Source organism: Phocoena sinus, chromosome 16, assembly GCF_008692025.1.
Source record: "Phocoena sinus isolate mPhoSin1 chromosome 16, mPhoSin1.pri, whole genome shotgun sequence".
NCBI lineage: Eukaryota > Metazoa > Chordata > Mammalia > Artiodactyla > Phocoenidae > Phocoena > Phocoena sinus.
In genome coordinates this window covers 53136793-53158572 of record NC_045778.1, presented here as the reverse complement: position 1 = coordinate 53158572, position 21780 = coordinate 53136793, and the positions used below count along the sequence as shown (strand labels likewise).

The 21780-nt window shown below is 43.0% G+C and overlaps 1 protein-coding gene across 18 annotated transcripts in view; it reads left to right on the top strand.

Moving 5' to 3' along the window:
* The window catches only part of ALDH18A1 (aldehyde dehydrogenase 18 family member A1), an 84948-nt gene that overhangs the window by 11447 nt on the left and 51721 nt on the right, over positions 1 to 21780 (top strand). For 13 of the 18 annotated variants that reach the window (XR_004346125.1, XR_004346127.1, XR_004346126.1 and 10 more), the window contains 7 exons: positions 8013 to 8227; positions 12887 to 13036; positions 13125 to 13229; positions 16176 to 16334; positions 16750 to 16840; positions 20382 to 20506; positions 21501 to 21645. Coding sequence is in view for 14 of the 18 variants with exons in the window: in XM_032607735.1 (XP_032463626.1) it covers positions 8013 to 8227; positions 12887 to 13036; positions 13125 to 13229; positions 16176 to 16334; positions 16750 to 16840; positions 20382 to 20506; positions 21501 to 21645 (990 nt within the window). In the remaining 4 variants the exon portion in view is untranslated. The remainder of the gene's footprint in view (positions 1 to 8012; positions 8228 to 12886; positions 13037 to 13124; positions 13230 to 16175; positions 16335 to 16749; positions 16841 to 20381; positions 20507 to 21500; positions 21646 to 21780) is intronic. The other 5 variants (XM_032607742.1, XM_032607743.1, XM_032607744.1 and 2 more) reach the window with 2 other exon arrangements.

Genomic DNA, 21780 nt, shown 5'->3' with positions numbered 1-21780 from the left:
TTTTTAATCACAGTTTCAATTTCAGTGCTTGTGATTGGTCTGTTCATATTTTCTATTTCTTCCTGATTCAGTCTTGGCAGGTTGTGCATTTCTAAGAATTTGTCCATTTCTTCCAGATTGTCCATTTTATTGGCATAGAGTTGCTTGTAGTAATCTCTCATGATTTTTTTTATTTCTGCAGTGTCAGTTGTTACTTCTCCTTTTTCATTTCTAATTCTATTGATTTGAGTCTTCTCCCTTTTTTTCTTGATGAGTCTGGCTAGTGGTTTATCTATTTTGTTTATCTTCTCAAAGAACCAGCTTTTAGTTTTATTGATCTTTGCTATTGTTTCCTTCATTTCTTTTTCATTTATTTCTGATCTGATCTTTATGATTTCTTTCCTTCTGCTAACTTTGGGGTTTTTTGTTCTTTCTCTAATTGCTTTAGATGTAAGGTTAGGTTGTTTATTTGAGATGTTTCTTGTTTCTTAAGGAAGGATTGTATTGCTATAAACTTCTCTCTTAGAACTGCTTTTGCTGCATCCCATAGGTTTTCGGTCGTCGTGTTTTCATTGTCATTTTTTTCTAGGTATTTTTTGATTTCCTCTTTGACTTCTTCAGTGATCTCTTGGTTATTAAGTAGTGTATTGTTTAGCCTCCACGTGCTTGTATTTTTTACAGATTTTTTCCTGTAATTTGTATCTAGTCTCATAGCGTTGTGGTCGGAAAAGATACTTGATGCAATTTCAATTTTCTTAAATTTACCAGGGCTTGATTTGTGACCCAAGATATGATCTGTCCTGGAGAATGTTCCATGAGCACTTGAGAAGAATGTGTATTCTGTTGTTTTTGGATGGAATGTCCTATAAATATCAATTAAGTCCATCTTGTTTAATGTATCATTTAAAACTTGTGTTTCCTTATTTATTTTTATTTTGGATGATCTGTCCATTGGTGAAAGTGGGGTGTTAAAGTCCCCTACTATGATTGTGTTACTGTCAATTTCCCCTTTTATGGCTGTTAGCATTTGCCTTATGTATTGAGGTGCTCCTATGTTGGGTGCATAACTATTTACAATTGTTATATCTTCTTCTTGGATTGATCCTTGATCATTATGTAGTGTCCTTCTTTGTCTCTTCTAATAGTCTTTATTTTAAAGTCTATTTTGTCTGATATGAGAATTGCAACTCTAGCTTTCTTTTGATTTCCATTTGCATGGAATATCTCTTTCCATCCTCTCACTTTCAGTCTGTATGTGTCCCTAGGTCTGAAGTGAGTCTCTTGTAGACAGCTTATATACGGGTCTTGTTTTTGTATTCATTCAGTCAGTCTATGTCTTTTGGTTGGAGCATTTAAACCATTTACATTTAATGTAATTATTGATATGTATGTTCCTATTCCCATTTTCTTAATTGTTTTGGGTTTGTTATTGTAGGTCTTTTCCTTCTCTTGTGTTTCCTGCCTAGAGAAGTTCCTTTAGCATTAGTTGTAAAGCTGGTTTGGTGGTGCTGAATTCTCTTAGCCTTTGCTTGTCTGTAAAGGTTTTAAATTCTCCGTTGAATCTGAATGAGATCCTTGCTGGGTAGAGTAATCTTGGTTGTAGGTTCTTCCCTTTCATCACTTCAAATATGTGCTGCCACTCCCTCCGGCTTGCAGAGTTTCTGCTGAAAGCTCAGCTGTTAACCTTATGGGGATTCCTTTGTATGTTATTTGTTGCTTTTCCCTTGCTGCTTTTTTTTTTTTTTTTTGCGGTACATGGGCCTCCCACTGCCATGGCCTCTCTCGTTGCAGACCACAGGCTCTGGACGCGCAGGCCCAGCGGCCATGGCTCAGGCCCAGCCACTCCGCGGCATGTGGGATCCTCCCGGACCAGGGCACAAACCCATGTCCCCTGCACCGGCAGGCGGACTCTCAACCACTGCGCCACCAGGGAAGCCTTCCCTTGCTGCTTTTAATACTTTTTCTTTGTATTTAATTTTTGATAGTTTGATTAATATGTGTCTTGGTGTGTTTCTCCTTGGATTTATCCTTTATGGGACTCTCTGCACTTCCTGGACTTGATTGATTATTTCCTTTCTCATATTAGGGAAGTTTTCAACTATAACCTCTTCAAATATTTTCTCAGTCCCTTTATTTTTCTCCTCTTCTTCTGGGACCCCTGTAATTCAAATGTTGGTACGTTTAATGTTGTCCCAGAGGTCTCTGAGACTGTCCTCAATTCTTTTCATTCTTTTTTCTTTATTCTGCTCTGCAGTAGTTATTTCCCCTATTTTATCTTCCAGGTCACTTATCCTTTCTCTTCTGCCTCAGTTATTCTGGTATTGATTCCTTCTAGAGAATTTTAATTTCATTTACTGTGTTGTTCTTCATTGTTTATTTGCTCTTTAGTTCTTCTAGGTCCTTGTTAAGCGTTTCTTGTATTTTCTCCATTTTATTTCCAAGATTTTGGATCATCTTTACTGTCATTACTCTGAATTCTTTTTCAGGTAGACTGCCTACTTCCTCTTCATTTGTTTGGTCTGGTGGGTTTTTACCTTGCTCCTTCATGTGCTGCATATTTCTCTGTCTTCTCATTTTGCTTAACTTACTGTGTTTGGGGTCTCCTTTTTGCAGGCTGCAGGTTCATAGTTCCCGTTGTTTTTGGTGTCTGCCCCCAGTAGGTGAGGTTGGTTCAGTGGCTTGTTAAGCTTCCTGGTGGAGGGGACTGGTGCCTGTGTTCTGGTGGATGAGGCTGGATCTTGTCGTTCTGGTGTGCAGGACCGCATCTGGTGGTGTGTTTTGGTGTGTCTATGAACTTAATATGATTTTAGGCAGCCTCTCTGCTAATGGGTGGGGTTGTGTTCCTGTTTTGCTAGTTGTTTTGCATGGGGTGTCCAGCACTGTAGCTTGCTGGTCATTGAGTGGAGCTGGGTCTTAGCGTTGAGACAGAGATCTCTAGGAGAGCTCTCACCGATTGATATTACGTGGGGCCTGGAGGTCTCTGGTGGTCCAGTGTCCTGAGCTCGGCTCTCCCACCTCAGAGGCTCAGGCCTGACACCCGGCCAGAGCACCAAGACCCTTGATAAAGAATGCTGCTACACACGATGGTTTGACCGGAAGTGCCAGTCCCCCAATTTTTTTAACCCCTCACAGTGATGGCACAGTTCACACCATAGAAAGTGATGTGCTCTAAATGTCAAGGCTCACAGGTTTTCTTATCAGAATTTCCATGAATCAACACAACATTGCAGAGAAGCAAGTATTCTCTGCTGCTACTGTACTCCAGGGCTGGGCAGACAAAAGCAAGAGCATCCTGAGAAAGGCTACCATGATGGGGTCCAAGTTCACAGTAGCCAGCGCTCCCCACTCCAAAACTCAAGGTGTCCAGACAGCTGCTCTGAGCTGGGGTCTGCCCGCTCCCTCCCTCTCTGGGTAGCCAGCACTCCCTCCATGATCCATTTTGAGTTAATATTTGTATAAGGTGTGATGGTTAGGTCAAGGTTCATTTTTTTGCATCTAGAGGTCTACTTCCAGCACCATTTGTTGAAAGGCTGTTTATGATGTTTTGAGTTGCCTATCTCTTGATAACACCTAAATGTTATCAACAGTCTGTCTCAAAACCTTACTGCAAGAGGACTTGCTTATCAGCTAATCAAGCTTATCATCATTGGAAAAATCTGTTTCCTATTCGTGTAAAGTTTAAAAGTTCAGGGTCTGGAACTAGGCTCCCTGTGTTTGAAAACTATCTCTGCTACTTACTTAGTGACCACAGCTATGGATTTCGGTCACATTTCCATGAGTCGGCATTTTGGACCATGCTCAGCTACACAGTGGTTCCGTGTCCTTGTCAGCTCTCCATTGGCTCAGGGTTGATTGTTGAGGGCCACGGGAGAATCTGCTGGGATGATAGATCATCTGTGTTCCACATGGCCTCTCATCTTCCAGCAAGCTATCTGTGGCTTCTTCACATGATGCTTCCCAAGAACAGCAAGCGTGGCAGTGATAAGGTCTCTTGAGGCCTAAGCTCAGAATTTACAGAGTTAGGCTTCTGCTACATTTTATTGATCAAAGCAAGTCATAGGGCCAGCCCCTATTCAAGGAGTGGGAAAATAGACTCCACCTGTTAATGGGAGAAGCTTCAAGTATTGTGGCCATTTTTCCAATCTGGTAATGTTGGTAAGTTACTCAACTTGTCTGAGCCTCAGTTTCCTTATTTATAAAATGAAGCTAATAATAATAATAACTAATTCATAATAATACCTAACTCATGAGTCTTAACTCATGAGAATTCAGGAAGATGATGATAACAATAATGATGATGATAGGCATAGCTAACCCTTTTTTTAAAAAATAAATTTACTTATTTATTGGCTGTGTTGAGTCTTCCTTGCTGTGCACGGGCTTTCTCTAGTTGCAGCAGGCGGGGACTACTCTTCATTGCAGTGCACAGGCTTCTCATTGCGGTGGCTTCTCTTGTTGCATAGCACGGGCTCTAGGCGCGTGGGCTTCAGTAGTGGTGGCACACAGGCTCAGTAGTTGTGGCGCATGGGCTTAGTTGCTCCGTGGCATGTGGGATCTTCCCAGACCAGGGCTTGAACTCGTGTCCTTGCATTGGCAGGCGGATTCTTAACCACTGCGCCACCAGGGAAGCCCATAGCTAACACTTTTTTATAATACCAGCTAATATTTATGGAGGGTTTACTTTGTGCCAATCCTTGTTCATGCATTAACTCATTTCATTCCCCACAACAACCTTATGAGATCAATGAGATAACAGCAAGTAAGTGAAGGAGTTGAGATTCCAGCCCAGGGAGTCTGACTCCAGAGCCTACACTTGTCCTTTCATATATCCTCTGCCTCTGTATAAGGTACATGAATAGTTAACACAGTTCCTGGTATATAGTAAGTATTCGCTTCAGTATTTTTATTGTTGATATTATTGTTTATTCTCATTAGACTCATTCACAGAAGGAGGCACTTTCTGATCTTATCCCTAGATTTTTCTTTGTATCCAGATTTTTCTGGAACCCCATGTTCACTGACCATGATAAGCAGAAGAGCAGAAAAGAAATTAAAAAGGCAAAGTGAAAAAGCATAGAAATACAAACAGAGGGAAGTGGAAGACCAGGAAGAGAGATAGAAACCATGTCAGGGTTCCTTCCTGTTCAGGCCTGGAACACAGCCTCATTTATTACTGAGAATTAGGACTCTGGTGCTGAAAAGCTAAAGGGCTTCTCCTCCCTTGGAGTGTGACCCATGGCACTTTTGAGGAATATGGACAACCCCCTCCCCCTAACACATTTGCATACACATATACCTCGGTATCCCCTCATCCTTAACAGGAGGAGATGTCTTTTCTTTGAGATTTAGAGCCTAAAGTTTCCTTAGAAGATGGGAAAAGATTACTCATCCAGAAGCCATGGATTTTTCTTAACTAATCAAGGCCTTCTAGTCCTTCATGTGGACCCTAAAATGTATAATACACTGCAGCACATAAAAAAATCCCCTCAAGAAAGATAGGGTCAATCTAGGAGGGTGAAAGCGTTGTTGAATAGGAAACCCAGAAAAGCCCTGGACCCCATGGAGCTCTCCTTGGTGCAGAACCCACTGGATATGACTGAGCTTTTACTTGCTTAAAACCTTGTTCAGGGACTTCCCTGGTGGTCCAGTGGTTAAGACTCCGTGCTTCCAACGCAGGGGGTGTGGGTTCGATCCCTGGTCGGAGAACTAAGATCCCGCATGTCACGCTGCCAAAAAAACACACCTTGTTCATAGATGTAGCCTCTTCTTGAAGCTTATCAGCCCTGATCTGCTGTGACCCAGTTGCCTGCCGCGAGAATGACCCTTGACTGCCTGGCACCAAGCCACGCCACCCTCCTCTGCTGATACAGACTGCAGATCAGGAGTTTCATTCATGCTAGTCTGGCCTGGTAGGACTGACCTGCTTGCCACCACCTGTGTCCCTGAGGTTCCCTCTCAGGCTGCCCACCCATGCTCAGCACTTTGCCAGGCCAGGACATGCCCTGCAGTACACAGGAGAGAAAAGTAGGCAGCAGGCCTAGTTCTGACAGCTGTCAAAGAGACACGTGATACTTGGGTGCAGCTCTGAGCTGAAGATGATGAGGGGTATGATCCCAGGTCCAAACTCCAGGGGAGTAAGTCTCTCCCTCTACCACCCCTCCCTCCACCAGGTCAGCGAGGCCAGAACTATTATATGGGTACAACTTTTAAGCGTAGACTTAGGTGTGTGCATTGCTTAGGGTAATATTCCTGAAGGCGGGGCCAGGGCACCTATACTGATGAGCCTGATGGAGAACGGGAGCTCTCCATGGAACGGCCCTCACAACACACCGGTGCTTTCGTCCCCGGGGCTCCCCCAGCAGGAACAGGGCAGCCCATAGCAGGGGTGCCAAGCCCCAGTTCTATCCCAGATGACAGGCTTACTGTGCAGCTCTCTGCTGGGGACTGGACTGCAAGCCTGTTGTTAAAAAAGACCCGCATCATCTGTCTTGTTTCTCCAGCAGACTTGAAACATTGTCACTTAAAGAAACAGTTATTTAAGAGAGAAGGAAAGCCTCTTTATGACTTCATTTAAAATGTTCTTTCTCAAGTTTGTGCGTGAAGGAGGCAGAGAGGGGGGAGAACGGGGATCTTCTCGTCCGTGAGAATAGGATTCTGCCTGCTTTACCCACCATTTCTGTAGCGTAGAGAGAGACAGTGGGTGCTTGATTACAGCTAGATGGGTCAGAGTGGTCAGGCGTTAGAGGCACTGGGTAGAGAAATTCTGAGAAATCTGTCTGTAAATATAAAGGGAGGTGATAACGGTTGATTCAAGTGAAGGAAGTTACTCTGTAGTAATACAGTTATAGTAAAATAGTCTGAAAGGTGGCTCGGAATGATTACTTTAGTAACTCATTCCAATATTTATTAATGTCTATAGTGATACCTAGAGAACTTGTTGTGGGGGAAGGCAGTCAGCAGTGGTGAAGAGGTTCAGTGCCTGACATTCAGCAGTGATTGTTAGATTTTCAGCTTTTTAATCAAGTTTGGTTTTTTGTTTTGGTGGGGGTTCTTTTGGTTTTTTGTTTTCGTTTTTGTTTTACCTCTTAGAAATTTTGTTCCGTGTTACAAGAAAAAAGAATCAGGACAGAATTGATTAGGGGCAGATGTCTAAAGGGATACAAAGAAGTATCTGACTCCAACGTTACTTTCCCTTCAGAAAGTGCTCCAGTTTCTTTCATGATTGTTACAGGCAATTTGTAGGGAGATTAGCTATGATTTTTTATTACTTAATACCAGTTACTTTGTTCTGTATTGTCTTAGCTAATCAGACTCACTTTTTTTTAATAGCGGTGTGATTTCTTTAAAAGCACACATATTTTTCTGATTGTGAAAGCAATGCATTTTTACTGCATAAATTTGGAAAACAAAACAAGAATAAAAAAGAAAAATAAATCACCCGTAACTCCATCATGAGATAAAATAGTAATATTTTTATTTATTTATCTTTTCCTATGCATTTAGACATGTATGTGAAACTAACATATGAGCATTTTCCTATGTTATTAAAAATTCTAAAAGTATTTAAATCTTTCGGCCCTTTATTGGACGTTTACTCTGCTTCCATTTTTCCTGTTATAAATAATACTGATGAATAGCATGCTGATAAATCTCTTTGTCTCCATCTCTGATATGTTCTTTAGAATAAATTTCTGAACACAGAATTGCTGGATCAAAGTTGTAAACATTTTTAAGGCTTTTGATATATTTTGCCAACACGTCTTCAGGGAAAAATGTTTCATTTAAATTCTTGACCAGCAGTGTTTGAGTGTACCTGTCACCTGTGTACTGGGTACAAACTCCACACAATACTAGAATAAAACATGCTAGATCGGTGTGGCTTTTGATATACTGGTTTTATGCAGTTAAGAATGTTAAAGCTATTTTTTGGCAGCCAAACTGGTTACTATTTTGCACGCATATTTTCAATGAGAAATTATATTGTGTATTTCTATCCTTTTTTTCTTGCATTTGACTTTGTTCGGGGGCTGCAGGTCGTGTCCAGCCTTCAGCCATCAGACATGTTCGTTCTTGGAGCAACATCCCCTTTATCACGGTACCCCTCAGTCGTACGCATGGCAAGTCTTTTGCCCACCGCAGTGAGCTGAAGCATGCCAAGAGAATCGTGGTGAAACTCGGAAGTGCCGTGGTGACCCGAGGGGATGAATGTGGCCTGGCACTGGGGCGCCTGGCATCTATTGTTGAGCAGGTAATTGCCAAGATGGAAAATTCAACTGAACTAAAACAAAATCTGCTTTTTAAGCTGTCATTTCAGGTTTCTTAGCTCGTAAAAATAATTCTGATTTGAGAACAAAAGATTTGAACCCAGTCTGAAAACTCTGTTTCCTGATGAAGGTGCCACTGGGAGACAGCATCCCAGGGCAAGCAGAGGGGGTGTCAAGGAGTGGAGTTGATTTCATGCAGTTCATCCCTCAAGCTTCTTAGTGAGAACTAGCTTTGTATGTCAGTGATTCTTAATCCTGGCTGCACATTAGAATCGCCTGAGAGGCCTGGAGGTGCCTGGGCTTCACAGTCAACCATTTAATAAGTATCTCTGGGATGGGGCTCAGAAGCATCTGTGGTTTTTTTTTTTCGTTGTTGTTGTTGTTTGCAGTACGCAGGCCTCTCACTGTCATGGCCTCTCCCGTTGCGGAGCACAGGCTCTGGACGCGCAGGCTCAGCGGCCATGGCTCACGGGCCCAGCTGCTCCGCGGCATGTGGGATCTTCCCGGACCGGGACACGAACCTGTGTCCCCTGCATCAGCAAGTGGACTCTGAACCACTGCGCCACCAGGGAAGCCCAGCATCTGTGTTTTTAAAGTTCCCCAGGTGATTGATATGTAATCAGGGTTGAGTACCCAGATGGACTTGTGTGAATATTGAGCTTTTTTTTTTTTTTCCTGTTTTGCTGGGCTTTATCTTTTCTAGTTAGACTAGAAATCTTGAAATAAGTATGAGCTATCATTGCAAAGATTTCCCAAGTTCAGATTATAGTGAAAGGACTTACCAGACTCCACAGAGAATACCCATATAAGGCGTTCATTTAAAGGGAAAGGGGGCTTCCCTGGTGGCGCAGTGGTTGGGAGTCCGCCTGCCGATGCAGGGGACACGGGTTCGTATCCCGATCCGGGAAGATCCCACATGCCGCGGAGCGGTTGGGCCCGTGAGCCATGGCCACTGAGCCTGTGCGTCCGGAGCCTGTGCTCCGCAACGGGAGAGGCCACAACAGTGAGAGGCCCATATACCGCAAAAAAAAAAAAAAAAAGAGTAAAGGCAAAGGGATACAAGGCCACAGAGGGAGTGTAAGCAAGCATTGAGGGTCTGAGAGACATCCTATGCACAAGCCCATCCCCCACCCCCTAGGGTCTTTTATTTGCACAGAGACCACACTCTGTCTCCAGACTGAATCACCAGAAGATCTGTGCAAGGAATCTTGGCTTTGGAAGGCCTCACAGCAGAAGTTTTCAGTGGGAACTTTATGCCCCACTGGCCATGGAGTCAAACCAGGCTGACCACTGATAGTTTATCAGTAAAGAAACTGACCTACGGGGTCATCATGGGAGTTTTGGACTTTAAATATCACATCGCAAATCCCACTACCTTTATCTTTTCCAAGAGCAGGGATCAGCAAATTTTTTCTGTAAAAGGCCAGATACTAAATATGTTAGTCTCTGTAGGCTGTACAGTTTCTGTCTCAGCTACCATTGTAGCACAAAAGCGACCTTAGACAATACATAAATGAACAAGCATGGGCTGTGTTCTGATAAAATTTTATTTTCAAAAACAGGCACAGGTCAGATTTGACCTGCAGGCCATAGTTTGCCAACCCCTGACCAAGAGTCAAAAAATCCCAAACATCCAAGTATCCTGGAGATAAAGCTAGAGCTTTTCCATTCTAGCTGTAATTCAGCTCTATCTTCCATAGCCGTATTTTCAGTTTTAAAAAACAATTTTGGGGCTTCCCTGGTAGCGCAGTGGTTGAGAGTCCACTTGCCGATGCAGGGGACTTGGGTTCGTGCCCTGGTCCGGCGGCTGGGCCCGTGAGCCATGGCTGCTGAGCCTGCACGTCTGGAGCCAGTGAGAGGCCCACGTACCACACACACACACAAAAAAAACAATTTTGCTGGAGTTGGTATTAGAAAACTACTAACCTGAAATTTGATGGAATTTTCTTCATATATTTTCTGTACTAAGTAATTATTATCAAATCTGCCTTTCAGATTGCGTCCCTCAGATCAATGCAGTGTAACAAATATTTATCAAAGGGCTACATTGTGAGGGCCTTAATAGACCTCTAACGGCTGTCTCTGCCCTTGGGGAGCCAGACTGGGACTCCCAAAATAATTAGGTGATTGTTCAAGACAGATAATATCCAAATGAGAGGGCACAAATGACAGTGACTGACAGGTCCAGAGGTGGGAAAGTCGAATGGGAGTGTGGTCATTCTTGGGACTTCCTAGGAGAGCTGAGACTCAGGGTGGGCCTGTGTGACTGATAGGATTTGCACCAGCAGAGGGGAAATGTTCCATGCTGCTAAGTGCACATTGTGAATGGTGCCCCTGGAATTGTGTAGCCTGATGTTTCTGGGGACGGGGAGGCTCTACAAGTAGTTTCCAGGTGGGAGACAAAAGCAGGAATGAGTATGGCATGCTGATGGGCCAGAGAGGAGGTGAGAGGAGTGGTGGTGATCTCATCAGGGAGAATGTGTATAATTCCATTAGGCAGGGCTTTGAAACCAGGTAGAGGACTTGGGGTTCAGTCTAGGAGGAAGATTGAAGATTTTGAGCAAAGGAGAAACTTGATGAAAACAGTGGGGAGAACCTGGTAATGGTTTGCTTAGGTTGCCAGCTCTCCTTCTGGGGACACCCCTGGACCTTAAGGAACAGTTTTCTAGATCAGTGCAGTACTAACATATGGAGTCAACTGTCTTGTCCAAGGGATCTGATCATGTTAGATGGACTTAGGAGCTGACTTAAAGAGGCTTCCATTGGTCAGAGATGGGAATATCTGAACATCAATAATTACTGCACTGGATTTAAACACATGAAATATGTTTAAATCTATGAATCACAATTATACTTAAAAAAATTCATTGGTCATCTTGAAGGATTCTAGAGAACCTACTCATTTTGGAAACTGGTAAATAAAGGGAAAGAGACACATATCTGTGCTGCCTTTCATATACAAACCATACCTCAAGGTAGCCAAATATTTAATGAAGGAAAGTTTCCCTTTATGGAATTATTCCAGCCTGTAAATAAAGAAGAAATGCATGAATTAGAATATCAGCATTTTATAGCCCCTAATGAATTAATGGTGATGATGGTGATGATGATCAACAGTAACTAACATCACAAAAAGAAAGACAGGCCTTATGTATCCCCTTGATGGACACCACGACCTGTAAAGAATTCTTGACAAAAAAAATCAAGCCTTCATACCTAACAGCAGTTTGCAAGAAATAGAATACTATACCACAGAGACAGAAGCAGGAAAGTCAAGGCTGAGAAACCCTAAAGGACAAATAACCCAGTTTCTTTAACAAATTACAAGGGAAAAAATTATAGAGAGGAACCTATGGATTAAAAGTGAATTAAGAGACACTTCAGCTAACTGCAATGTGTGGACTTAATTTTCACCTTAATTTGAGCAAGCTGAAAAAATTGGGGAAATGTGAACACTGACCAGATATTTGATATTAGGGAATTATTGAAATATTTTAGATAATGTTTTGTGGATGTGTGCCTATACCCTCTGTTTTAGCAATTGCTTTCTGAAATATTTACAAATGAAATAATGTGTCTGGAGCCTGGGATTTGTATTAAAATAATGGTGGAGGGACTTCCCTGGTGATCCAGTGGCTAAGACTGTGCGCTCCCAATGCAGGGAGCCCAGGTTCAGTGCCTGGTCAGGGAACTGGATCCCACGTGCCACAACTAAGAGTTCACATGCCTCAAGTAAAGATCCTGCGTGCCTCAAGTAAAGATCCCGCATGCTGCAACTAAGACCCAGCGCAGCCAAATGAATACATAAATAAATATTTTTAAAAAATAAATAATTAAAATAAAATAATGGTGGAGCTATAAAAGGAATATTGGAGAGTGAGAAATTGGCCATGAGAGGTGGTTGTTGAAGCTGGGTGAAGAGTACATAGGGTTTTGTAGTTCGATTCTTACCACTTCGGTTAAGTATGAAATTTTCGGTGATGATAAGTTATTTTTTTTAGATCATGGTTTATCATAGCTGTCTCCGAGTTCCTGAGCTAGGTTATAGGTTCAAGCATCAGGAGGAATGGACAGGTTAGGAATATTGAATCTTTGAATCTTTCATGTGGATCCGTCCTAGCTGGGAAACAAAGTAACTAAAACTGGTTCTAGGCAGACAGAGTGGAACAGCACTGTCCCTGGTCTAGCCAGAGGCAAAGCATGAGAATCAGACATGCCCCAGAAACAGCTTCATCTCCCCAGGTCATGCCTTAGAATTTGAGAAGCCATCTGCTAAGTTTATGTTGCAATCCCTGGCTCCAGACTTGTATTCTGGGCTTTATTTCCTGAAACAACTGGATCTTCCGCATTATAGACTCCTCCACATATCTTCAAGTCCTGTGGTTGCCAAACCTACCTACACACTGGAATCTCCTTATTAAAAACTCCTCATTTCTATCTGCCACCGACTTATCAGATTCGAGGAAGCATGTAGGACTCTGTATTTTTACCAAACAACCTGGGTGATACTTCCAGAGCCAGCCCAGTGCTGGTCTGTAAACCGGCATTTGGGATCCACTCATTAGTCCACCCTCCCTGAATCTCTTGTGATGAAAGGAAAGAGATATTACAAGGACTTGTGCCTTTTCCTTCCTCAATATCAGGTGTCCGTACTGCAGAATCAAGGCCGAGAGATGATGCTGGTGACTAGTGGAGCTGTAGCCTTTGGCAAGCAACGCTTGCGCCATGAGATCCTTCTGTCTCAGAGCGTGCGGCAGGCCCTACACTCGGGGCAGAACCAGCTGAAGGAGATGGTAAGTGTGGCTTCCCCACCCCCTATAACAGGGTCCTCAGGCCCCCTTCCCTCGCCCCAGCCACACCTTGTCTGTTGGCATGTTACAGGCAATTCCAGTCTTAGAAGCCCGAGCCTGTGCAGCCGCCGGACAGAGTGGGCTGATGGCCTTGTATGAAGCCATGTTTACCCAGTACAGCATCTGTGCTGCCCAGGTGAGAGGCTGACCTCCACAAGGGGGGTGTGGGACCTGTGAGGGCGATTCCCGTGGAGCAAGGTGATACGAGCAGGGCTCTGGAGCCATACTGCCAGGATACAGTCTCAGCTTCACTACTTGCTAGTTGGGAGATCTGGAGAAAGTTTTTAAGTCTAACCTTTTTGTGCTTCAGTTTCCTCGTCTGAAAAATGAGGATGTCATCAGTGCCTATTGCAAAGAGTTTTTGGAAGGGCTCAGTGAGAAAATATATGAAAAGTATTTAATATGTCTGTTAAATAGTACTTTCTCAGTAAGTGTTAGCTCTTGTTATTATACAAATAACTCTTAGGACTACTACAAGTACTGATACTTCTGAAGATAGAAAGGTTAGATATCTTTATTTCATTGGCTTCTTTGACTTCAGCTGGCTTGTTTCTCTTTGCACGTGGTTGCCTTATGTAATAGATATCTACTAAGTGTTGAAGGGAAATGCTGGTGGTTGGTTGTTTTTTGTTTTTTTAATTATTTAACTTTTTTTTTTTTTTTTCCGGCTGTGTTGGGTCTACGTTGCGGTGCACGGGCTTCTCATTGAGGTGGCTTCTCTTGTTCCGGAGCACGGGCTCTAGGCTCGCGGGCTTCAGTAGTTGTGGCTCGCGGGCTCTAGAGCACAGGCTCAGCTCAGTAGTGGCGCACGGGCTTAGTTGCTCTGCGGCATGCGGGGTGTTCCTGGGCCAGGGCTCGAACCTGTGTCCCCTGCATTGGCAGGTGGATTCTTAACCACTGTGCCACCAGGGAAGTCCCTCTCCATCATTTTTAAGTTGTTATCCACAGTGACGTTCTGGCATTATACCAGAGTGTCCTTGAGTAAGGGAGCTGAAACAGAAAGGCATGGACTTGGATTCTTTTGTTTGTGGCTGGGACCCACTCTCTGTAATCCTAGATTTTTTTTTCGGTTACATAAATGCAATGGAAATCTCAATTTTTGTCTCCTTTTATTATCAGCTCTTTTTTCCTCCATAGTGCAATAACAGTTTTAGTCTTTAATTTTTTTTTTAAGTGCATGGAGCCAGGTGTGGAAACTTAGATCCAGGAACTATGCTTTTGTTTTGTTTTGTTTTTTCCCAGGTATGATACTTCTTCAGGTTTTTTGTTCATTTGTTTGTTTTAGTGAAAGTATCATTAAAAATACTGTACATTAGCCGTTTTTATTAATATTGATGTAAAAGAGCTCTGTGCCCTCCAGTTTCCAGCAAGCCTTCATCCAGGGGCACCTTCACTCCCACACCTTTGCCTTCCCCATGATCTGATCTGTAAGAAATCTGTACCCTTTGCACCTTATCCTGTGGTTCCTTGTTTTCTTTAGTAATCTTGTTTTGAAGACCATTATCAGGGGCTTTTGAAAATCTCCCATAAGTTGTTTGTCAGATTAAAGACTTAAACAAGGACAACAGCTATTTTTCATTCATAGAAATGAAACTTATTTGCATCCTAACAGATTGCCCTTCTCCAAGCACATACTTTTCTCTCTGGTCTCTTGTCTCGCATGTCTTGTTAAGCTGTTGGAGCCACAGGTGTTTTCACTGGACCTTTATACCTCCGGCTTGCCTCTCCTACACACACGTGTTTACTTTTATTGTTTGACCTTCCACCACCAGAACCAGAATCTATATATTCACCTTTGTCCCAGGCCTTTTTCCTACAGGGCTAAACTTTCTGAAAAGACATTCATGATCTAACCCGTTCCATCTTCCCCAAATCATCAACATTTTTATTCTCTATCCCAAGAGCTAGTGCAGGGTCTGGCATTTCAGAGGTACTCAATAACTTTTTTATCAAATGAGTGAGTAAATTATTTCCCTTGGTGATGTTATCGTTTTGTCTTCTTCACCCACATTTTCCATATCATTAAGGCTGCTGTCATCTTCTCAGTTACCATAGCCAGACCCTAGTTCAGGGCTTAACCATTCCCACTTGGACTGTTTCAGTACCTTCCAAGAATTCTTGGCCATCCTCCTCCAGCCTTTTCCTACGTCAGCGCTGCCCTACATCACAAGAACCCTCTTCCATGAACGTTGCAGAGATTTCACTGAAACATTTATTCCTGAGCTTCGGAGTTTGTTACCATTTTGTTTCTTATTGTCACCCGCCTTTATCTTTCTCTCCTGCTAAACATTGCCTAATACCCTGATTCAAGCCAGGGAGTGGAGCTGTTAACCGGCCCCCACACCCAGCTCTCCACTCTGCCTTTGAGCAGCTTGTGTGCATCCCGTCCCCTGAACGAAGTTTTGTCAGCCCTTCTTTCAGTTTGTGACTAAAGACTCACCTCCATAAACCTCTCAGACTCATCCCACTTGACCGTGTCTTTGCTGACTCTGGCAGTGGTCAGCCACAGAGCAAAAACAGGAACAACATGGCCCTATTCCCTGTGGTTTAATACATTTTCCAGGCAGAGTAACCATTCATTCATTCACTCACTACATGTTTCAGCACCTACTATGTATGGCCAGACTTTGAATCAGATGCTGGGATACAAAGATATTTTAGAAATTTATGGCAGTCATTACTCCCTTCAGTATCCCTCTAAAGCAGATACATTCATTTTCTTAATTTTGTAAATGGACGAGATTTCATAGCTCTCTGAGGATTAAAGTACTTTTGCAAGTCTTAAGCATCCTAAAATAAATCTTCCAGGTGATTCTAACTTTTTTCCAATATCCAAAAGAATTGGATAAGTCTCCAAAGATGCGTGTTCCATTCTTAACTCCTCTACTCTTAGCATCCTTTGGATGCTGTTCCTCGGAAGTTCATCATTTTCCTGTCTCCTGCATTTTTCAATCTCTTTACCCCTTTTATTTTTATTTATTTTTTTAACATCTTTTTTGGAGTATAATTGCTTTACAATGGTGTGTTAGTTTCTGCTTTATAACAAAGTGAATCAGCTATACATATACATATATCCCCATAGATTTTGGTGACCAATTTGGATTTTCACGATGAGCAGAAGCGCCGGAACCTCAATGGAACACTTCATGAGCTCCTCCGAATGAACATCGTCCCCATTGTCAACACAAACGATGCTGTTGTGCCCCCAGCAGAGCCCAATAGTGATCTCCAGGGGGTAAATGTGGGTAAAGTATTACCGAGGGTTGAGCATGCTGTAGACACTAATGCCATGCTATGCTGCATGTACTAACACCGGACATTGGGCATAAACAAGATGGAGAGATGGGGAGAGAAGCTGGCATCCTGGAGCAGTGGCTGCATAAGCTCTTCTGAAGACAGGGGGTTTCGTTCCACTGGGTGAGGCGCAATAGTGATTTAAGGTGGTGCTGTGAGCATGGCTTGTGTATGTCAGTGGATAGAAGGGTGCATATTTGGAAAGGGGGTTGCCAGTAGGCATGGTGTTTTGCAAACTGAAAGGCCTGTAAGAGCTGTCATGCACATACTCAGGGTTGTTAATTTTTCCTGCCAGAGCCTAGCTGAGTACTTCCGTGAACTTTTTGAACTGCAAAGCTCACAACTTTTTATCTGCATTTTAGGTTATTAGTGTTAAAGATAACGATAGCCTGGCTGCCCGTCTGGCTGTGGAAATGAAGACTGACCTCTTAATTGTTCTTTCAGATGTAGAAGGTACAAAGTAATGCCTTTTCTTTTTATCCAGTCTTTGTTTTAAATACTGTATGTGTGAGCACATGAGTTCCCCTCTTTGTTTGAGTGCTTCTGATCTTTTTAACTATGGACCATTATTTTCTGAGCCCTATGGTCCACAAAGGGTTTTATGATTCAAAAGAAGGTGGGGGTGGTCTGGGAGATGAAGTTTGAATGCTGAAATGTTGTTACCTCCAGGCACTTTAATTTTTTTTTTTATAACCGCTTTATGGAGATACAATTCACGTAACATACAACTCACCTATTTAAAATTTATATTTCAGTGATTTTTAGTATATCCATACAGTTGTTCAACGCTCACCACAATTTAGAACATTTCTTATCACCCCATCAAGAAACCCATACCCATTAGCAATCGTTCCTCACTTCCCCTGAAACTCTCCAGCCCTTGGCAACCTCTAGTCTACCTTCTGTCTCTGTTGATTTGCTTGTTCTAGACATTTTATATAAATGTGATCATACAGTATGTGATCCTTTGTGATTGGCTTTTTCACTTAATGTTTTCAAGGTTTATTGATATTATAGCACATATTAGTACTTCATTTATTTTTATTGCCAAATAATATTCCACTATATAGATATACTACATTTTATTTACCTACTCATCAGCTGATAGACATTTAAGCTATTGTGATGAATGCTTCTGTGAACATTTGTGCACAAGTTTTGGTGTGAAGATGCTCTTTATTTTACTTAGCAGCAGAATTGCTGGATCATATGTTTAGCCTTTTGAAGAAATACCAGCCTGGTTTCCAAAGCAACTGCACCTTTCTACATTTTCCCAGCAGTGTATGAGGGTTCTAGTTTCTCCACATTCTCACCAACATTTCCCTCTTGGTATCTGCCTTTTTGATTGTAGCCATCCTCATGGGTGTGAAGTGATACCTCATTGGGGTCTTGATCACTTTTAGTTTTAGTGTAAATCACAAGACACATTATTTTAAATTGGAGCCACTGCAGAAAATCCAGGCTGTATGACCACTGTGTTCTTCTGTGTTACTCTTTTCCTCTCTGCTTTCGCCTTCTTCGTGGAGGGGCCCCTCTTGGCTCCAACTTGGCTCTCCATTCACTCGTCTCACTTTCTGAAGCTGTTTTCGTTTTACATTTTGACCCATAGATATGGTAGATGTGTCTAAAATAGGCCAAACCTACAGGATCCCAAAAGTCTCCCATTACATTCCCAGGAAGTCAGAAAAACCTATTTAGTTCCCTGCCCACACCCATGGCAGGTTAATATGGCAGGACTTGTTCCCCAGTTTACACTTCAGCAGCATAAGTGAAGGTCAGGGGGCTGCCTGGTGGAGGCAGGGGCAGGTACCAGTGCTGTGATCTGTCTCCTGCGCACGTGGAGGGTCAGAGATATCATACTTACAGATCAGTATCTTTACCTGTATGAAGTCTTGGTACCATGTTTATTCACTGTAAATTTGAAGTCTCAGGATAGGAACAACTAAGCTGGGGTAAGAGTAAGCCACTCTGGAGAACAAGGCATTTTGGTTAGTCACAAGATTTTTTTTCAACTTCTGATGTGTACAAATACTGTGCTAGGTGCTTTATAAATGTCAATTTATTCACCCTTGTAGCAACCCTGCAAAGTAGGTAGGTTAGCCTATTATTCAGATGAAGAAATTAAAAATTGAGTTCACATTAGTTAAATGGTTTATTCAAAGTCACGTAGCTAATACTTGGCAGAGGCTGGTTTTGAATCTAAATCTTTTCAGTTTAAAAATCTACACTCTTCTCTCCTATACTGCCTAGCAAGGCAAAGGATATGCGTTTGAGAGATCAATATATAAAATCCAACCTGAACTAGACTCTAGTCAACCTTAGTTTTAATGCAGCCTCAAACACCAAAACTGCTCGTTGGCAGGCTTGTGCTTTTCACTCTGATTAGTTATCCACTGAATATTGATTTTTAGAACATTATCTGAATTTTAAATGCGCTCTTGGTGGGTTTGAGAGCTGCTATAAAGAAGAGGAGGAGGCAGAATATCAGAATGCTAGGAACTCCTAGGTGTCTCTGAGGGTTTGCCTTAGAATTGTCCAGTACTACTCATGGTCTCATAGCATAGTGCCTTCTGAGATGAACCCAGCAGAAGACCCTGGGAACTGTGGGGTGCTGGGTTGAGGCGGATAGGGGTTGTGAGAGGTTATTTCTCTCTCCCTGTAATTGCTGCTCGTGGTTTGCACTACTTTGTTATGCGCTGGACACTAATGTCCTCACTGCTCTGATTCACTTACTCTCCTAAGGATGCACATGGCACGGTTGTGTTAAAGATTTGGAATAGGGCTTCCCTGGTGGCGCAGTGGTTAAGAATCCGCCTGCCAGTGCAGGGGACACGGGTTCGAGCCCTGGCCTAGGAACACCCCACATGCCACAGAGCAGCTAAGCCCGTGTGCCACAGCTACTGAGCCCATGTGCCACAACTACCGAAACCTGCACACCTAGAGCCCGTGCTCCACAACAAGAGAAGCCACAACAATGAGAAGCCCGTGCACTGCAACGAAGAGTAGCCCCCACTGTCCGCAACTAGAGAAACCTCGTGCACAGCGACGAAGACCCAACACAGCCAAAAATTAATTAATTAGTTAATTAATTAATTTTTAAAAAATGATTTGGAACAGTGGAGCACAGGGGTATATTTTAGCACAGGAAAAGCAGTAACTTAAAACCCAAAAACATCACTGCCTAAAATGTCCTTCAGCCAGTTCCTGACCACTAGCAGTTCCTCCCTGTCTGTGTCCCTCTTAGACCTTGACATGACTCCATTTTCTCAGGCCCTCTTTTCCCCTTTTAAGGCTCAGACACATTCCTTTTTGAAGTGAAATTGTGAGGATTTTTAATCTCGGATGGTATGCATGTAACATTTTGTGTACCTCTTATTTTATGTCACGCTACTCAGCTATAAAGAGGACACAGGCTTTGTGGTGACAAATCCAGACTGAAAGCCAAGAGTCATGCGCTCTTCTGCTGACTCAGCCTAACCTTCAGAAAGGCTTACCCATAATGTGGGGAGTATAATGTGACTGTGAGAGTTAATGAGAACCTGTTCCATATGTCATGCCCTTGGAAAGAGTCACATTAAACAGTATACAGCTGCTGCACTGTTTGTGAAAAAGCCACTCATCTTTTTCAGTTGCATCCTTAAGGTTCAGCATCATAGTAGAAATGGCAAAGGTGAGGATAGCTTCCCTGTAGACTGTGGGCAGGGCCAGTAAATTCTGTGCCAGGGATATGGCCGTGCTCTGTTGCTGGCAAACATTCATTCATCAGGCAAAGTTATAAAAGTATGTAAGGTGCGTCCTCCCGGAGCTGGTTTTCAGTGTGAGTAGACTCCACGAATCCCTTGACCTCTTTTCTTGTTCGAGCTGGTGGAATAGCAGAATTTATCTGGATGAGTCGAGTACAGAGTAGTTATAGTTGGCAGGTCCCTGTGGAGGTCTGTCTTGGGGGATGCTCACTTCTGTTAAACAGCATTACCGACTCTTGTCCACTTTTTAGGCCTCTTTGACAACCCCCCAGGGTCAGATGATGCAAAGCTCATTGATATATTTTATCCCGGTGATCAGCAGTCCGTGACATTCGGAACCAAGTCCAGAGTGGGAATGGGTGGCATGGAAGCCAAGGTAAGAATCTGGTGCCTTTATTGCCTGTAACAATTTAAAAACCAAACTGTATTTTATCCTTCTTACTTTTGTAATTGAGGGCTGATGCACATACACACTTAAAGATACACATATCTAAATACAGGTTTAATGCATATTGTGTACTATATTTAGTCATGTCTTTCTATGTATTTTTATTAATATATTAAGCGTGTGTTCATATTATAACCTCCTCAAGGGCAGGGTCTATATATTTTCATAATTCATAAATCCTCTAAGTGTTAAGTGTTAATATTAGAGCTCAAATATTTCTTTCTTCTTTTTTTTTTTTTTGCTGTATGCGGGCTTCTCACTGTTGTGGCCTCTTCCGTTGTGGAGCACAGGCTCCGGACGCACAGGCTCAGTGGCCATGGCTCACGGGCCCAGCCGGTCCGCGGCATGTGGGATCTTCCCGGACCGGGGCACGAACCCGCGCCCCCTGCATCGGCAGGCGGATTCTCAACCACTGTGCCCCCAGGGAAGCCCCAGAGCTCAAATATTTCTTGATGAAACCTTTAAAAAGTTCTTCTCTCCCATTAATTGTTCTAAGAAGTTATACCCTTTAGGTACAGAATCATACGTAGCAATGGCAGAGAGGAGGACAAGAACCCCAGGTACAAAAGCCCAAGAGTGCTCACGATCAGATTCCAGGCAAGCAGCAAGCTGGACGCTGCAAGCTGGCACAATAAGTCCAATATAGAAGTTATGCGTCCCAGTACTAGAGAGTCTTAGAGAACACGCTGAGCACAAGGGGCAGATTGGTTTATCTTTAGACAACACATGGCAGGGTTGGGTTGGGAAGAGTGCATGGGCTGGGCGTGTCTTGAGAGCTTCTGAACTGTGCAGAACCTTCCTACAGATAATTAAATTGCTCAGTATCACGTTGTATTTTCTATGTTTTTGCGTGTTTAAAGTGCAGGGGCCTAGACCCTACAAAGGTCTGAATCTCATCCATGGATCTAACTTCTCCCGTTAGGTGAAAGCAGCCCTCTGGGCTTTGCAAGGTGGTTCTTCTGTGGTCATTGCCAATGGGACCCACCCGAAGGTGTCTGGGCATGTCATCACAGACATTGTGGAGGGAAAGAAAGTTGGCACCTTCTTTTCCGAAGTAAAGCCTGCAGGTAAGTAGTTCTTCATAGAGTCCCATGGTCTGTGGATGATTGCTAGTAACTCCATGGCCTAGATGGGTCTGAACACTGAGCTCTCCCTCTGGGAGGAGAGCTTAACAAAATTCATGTGCTAACATTATGAAATAT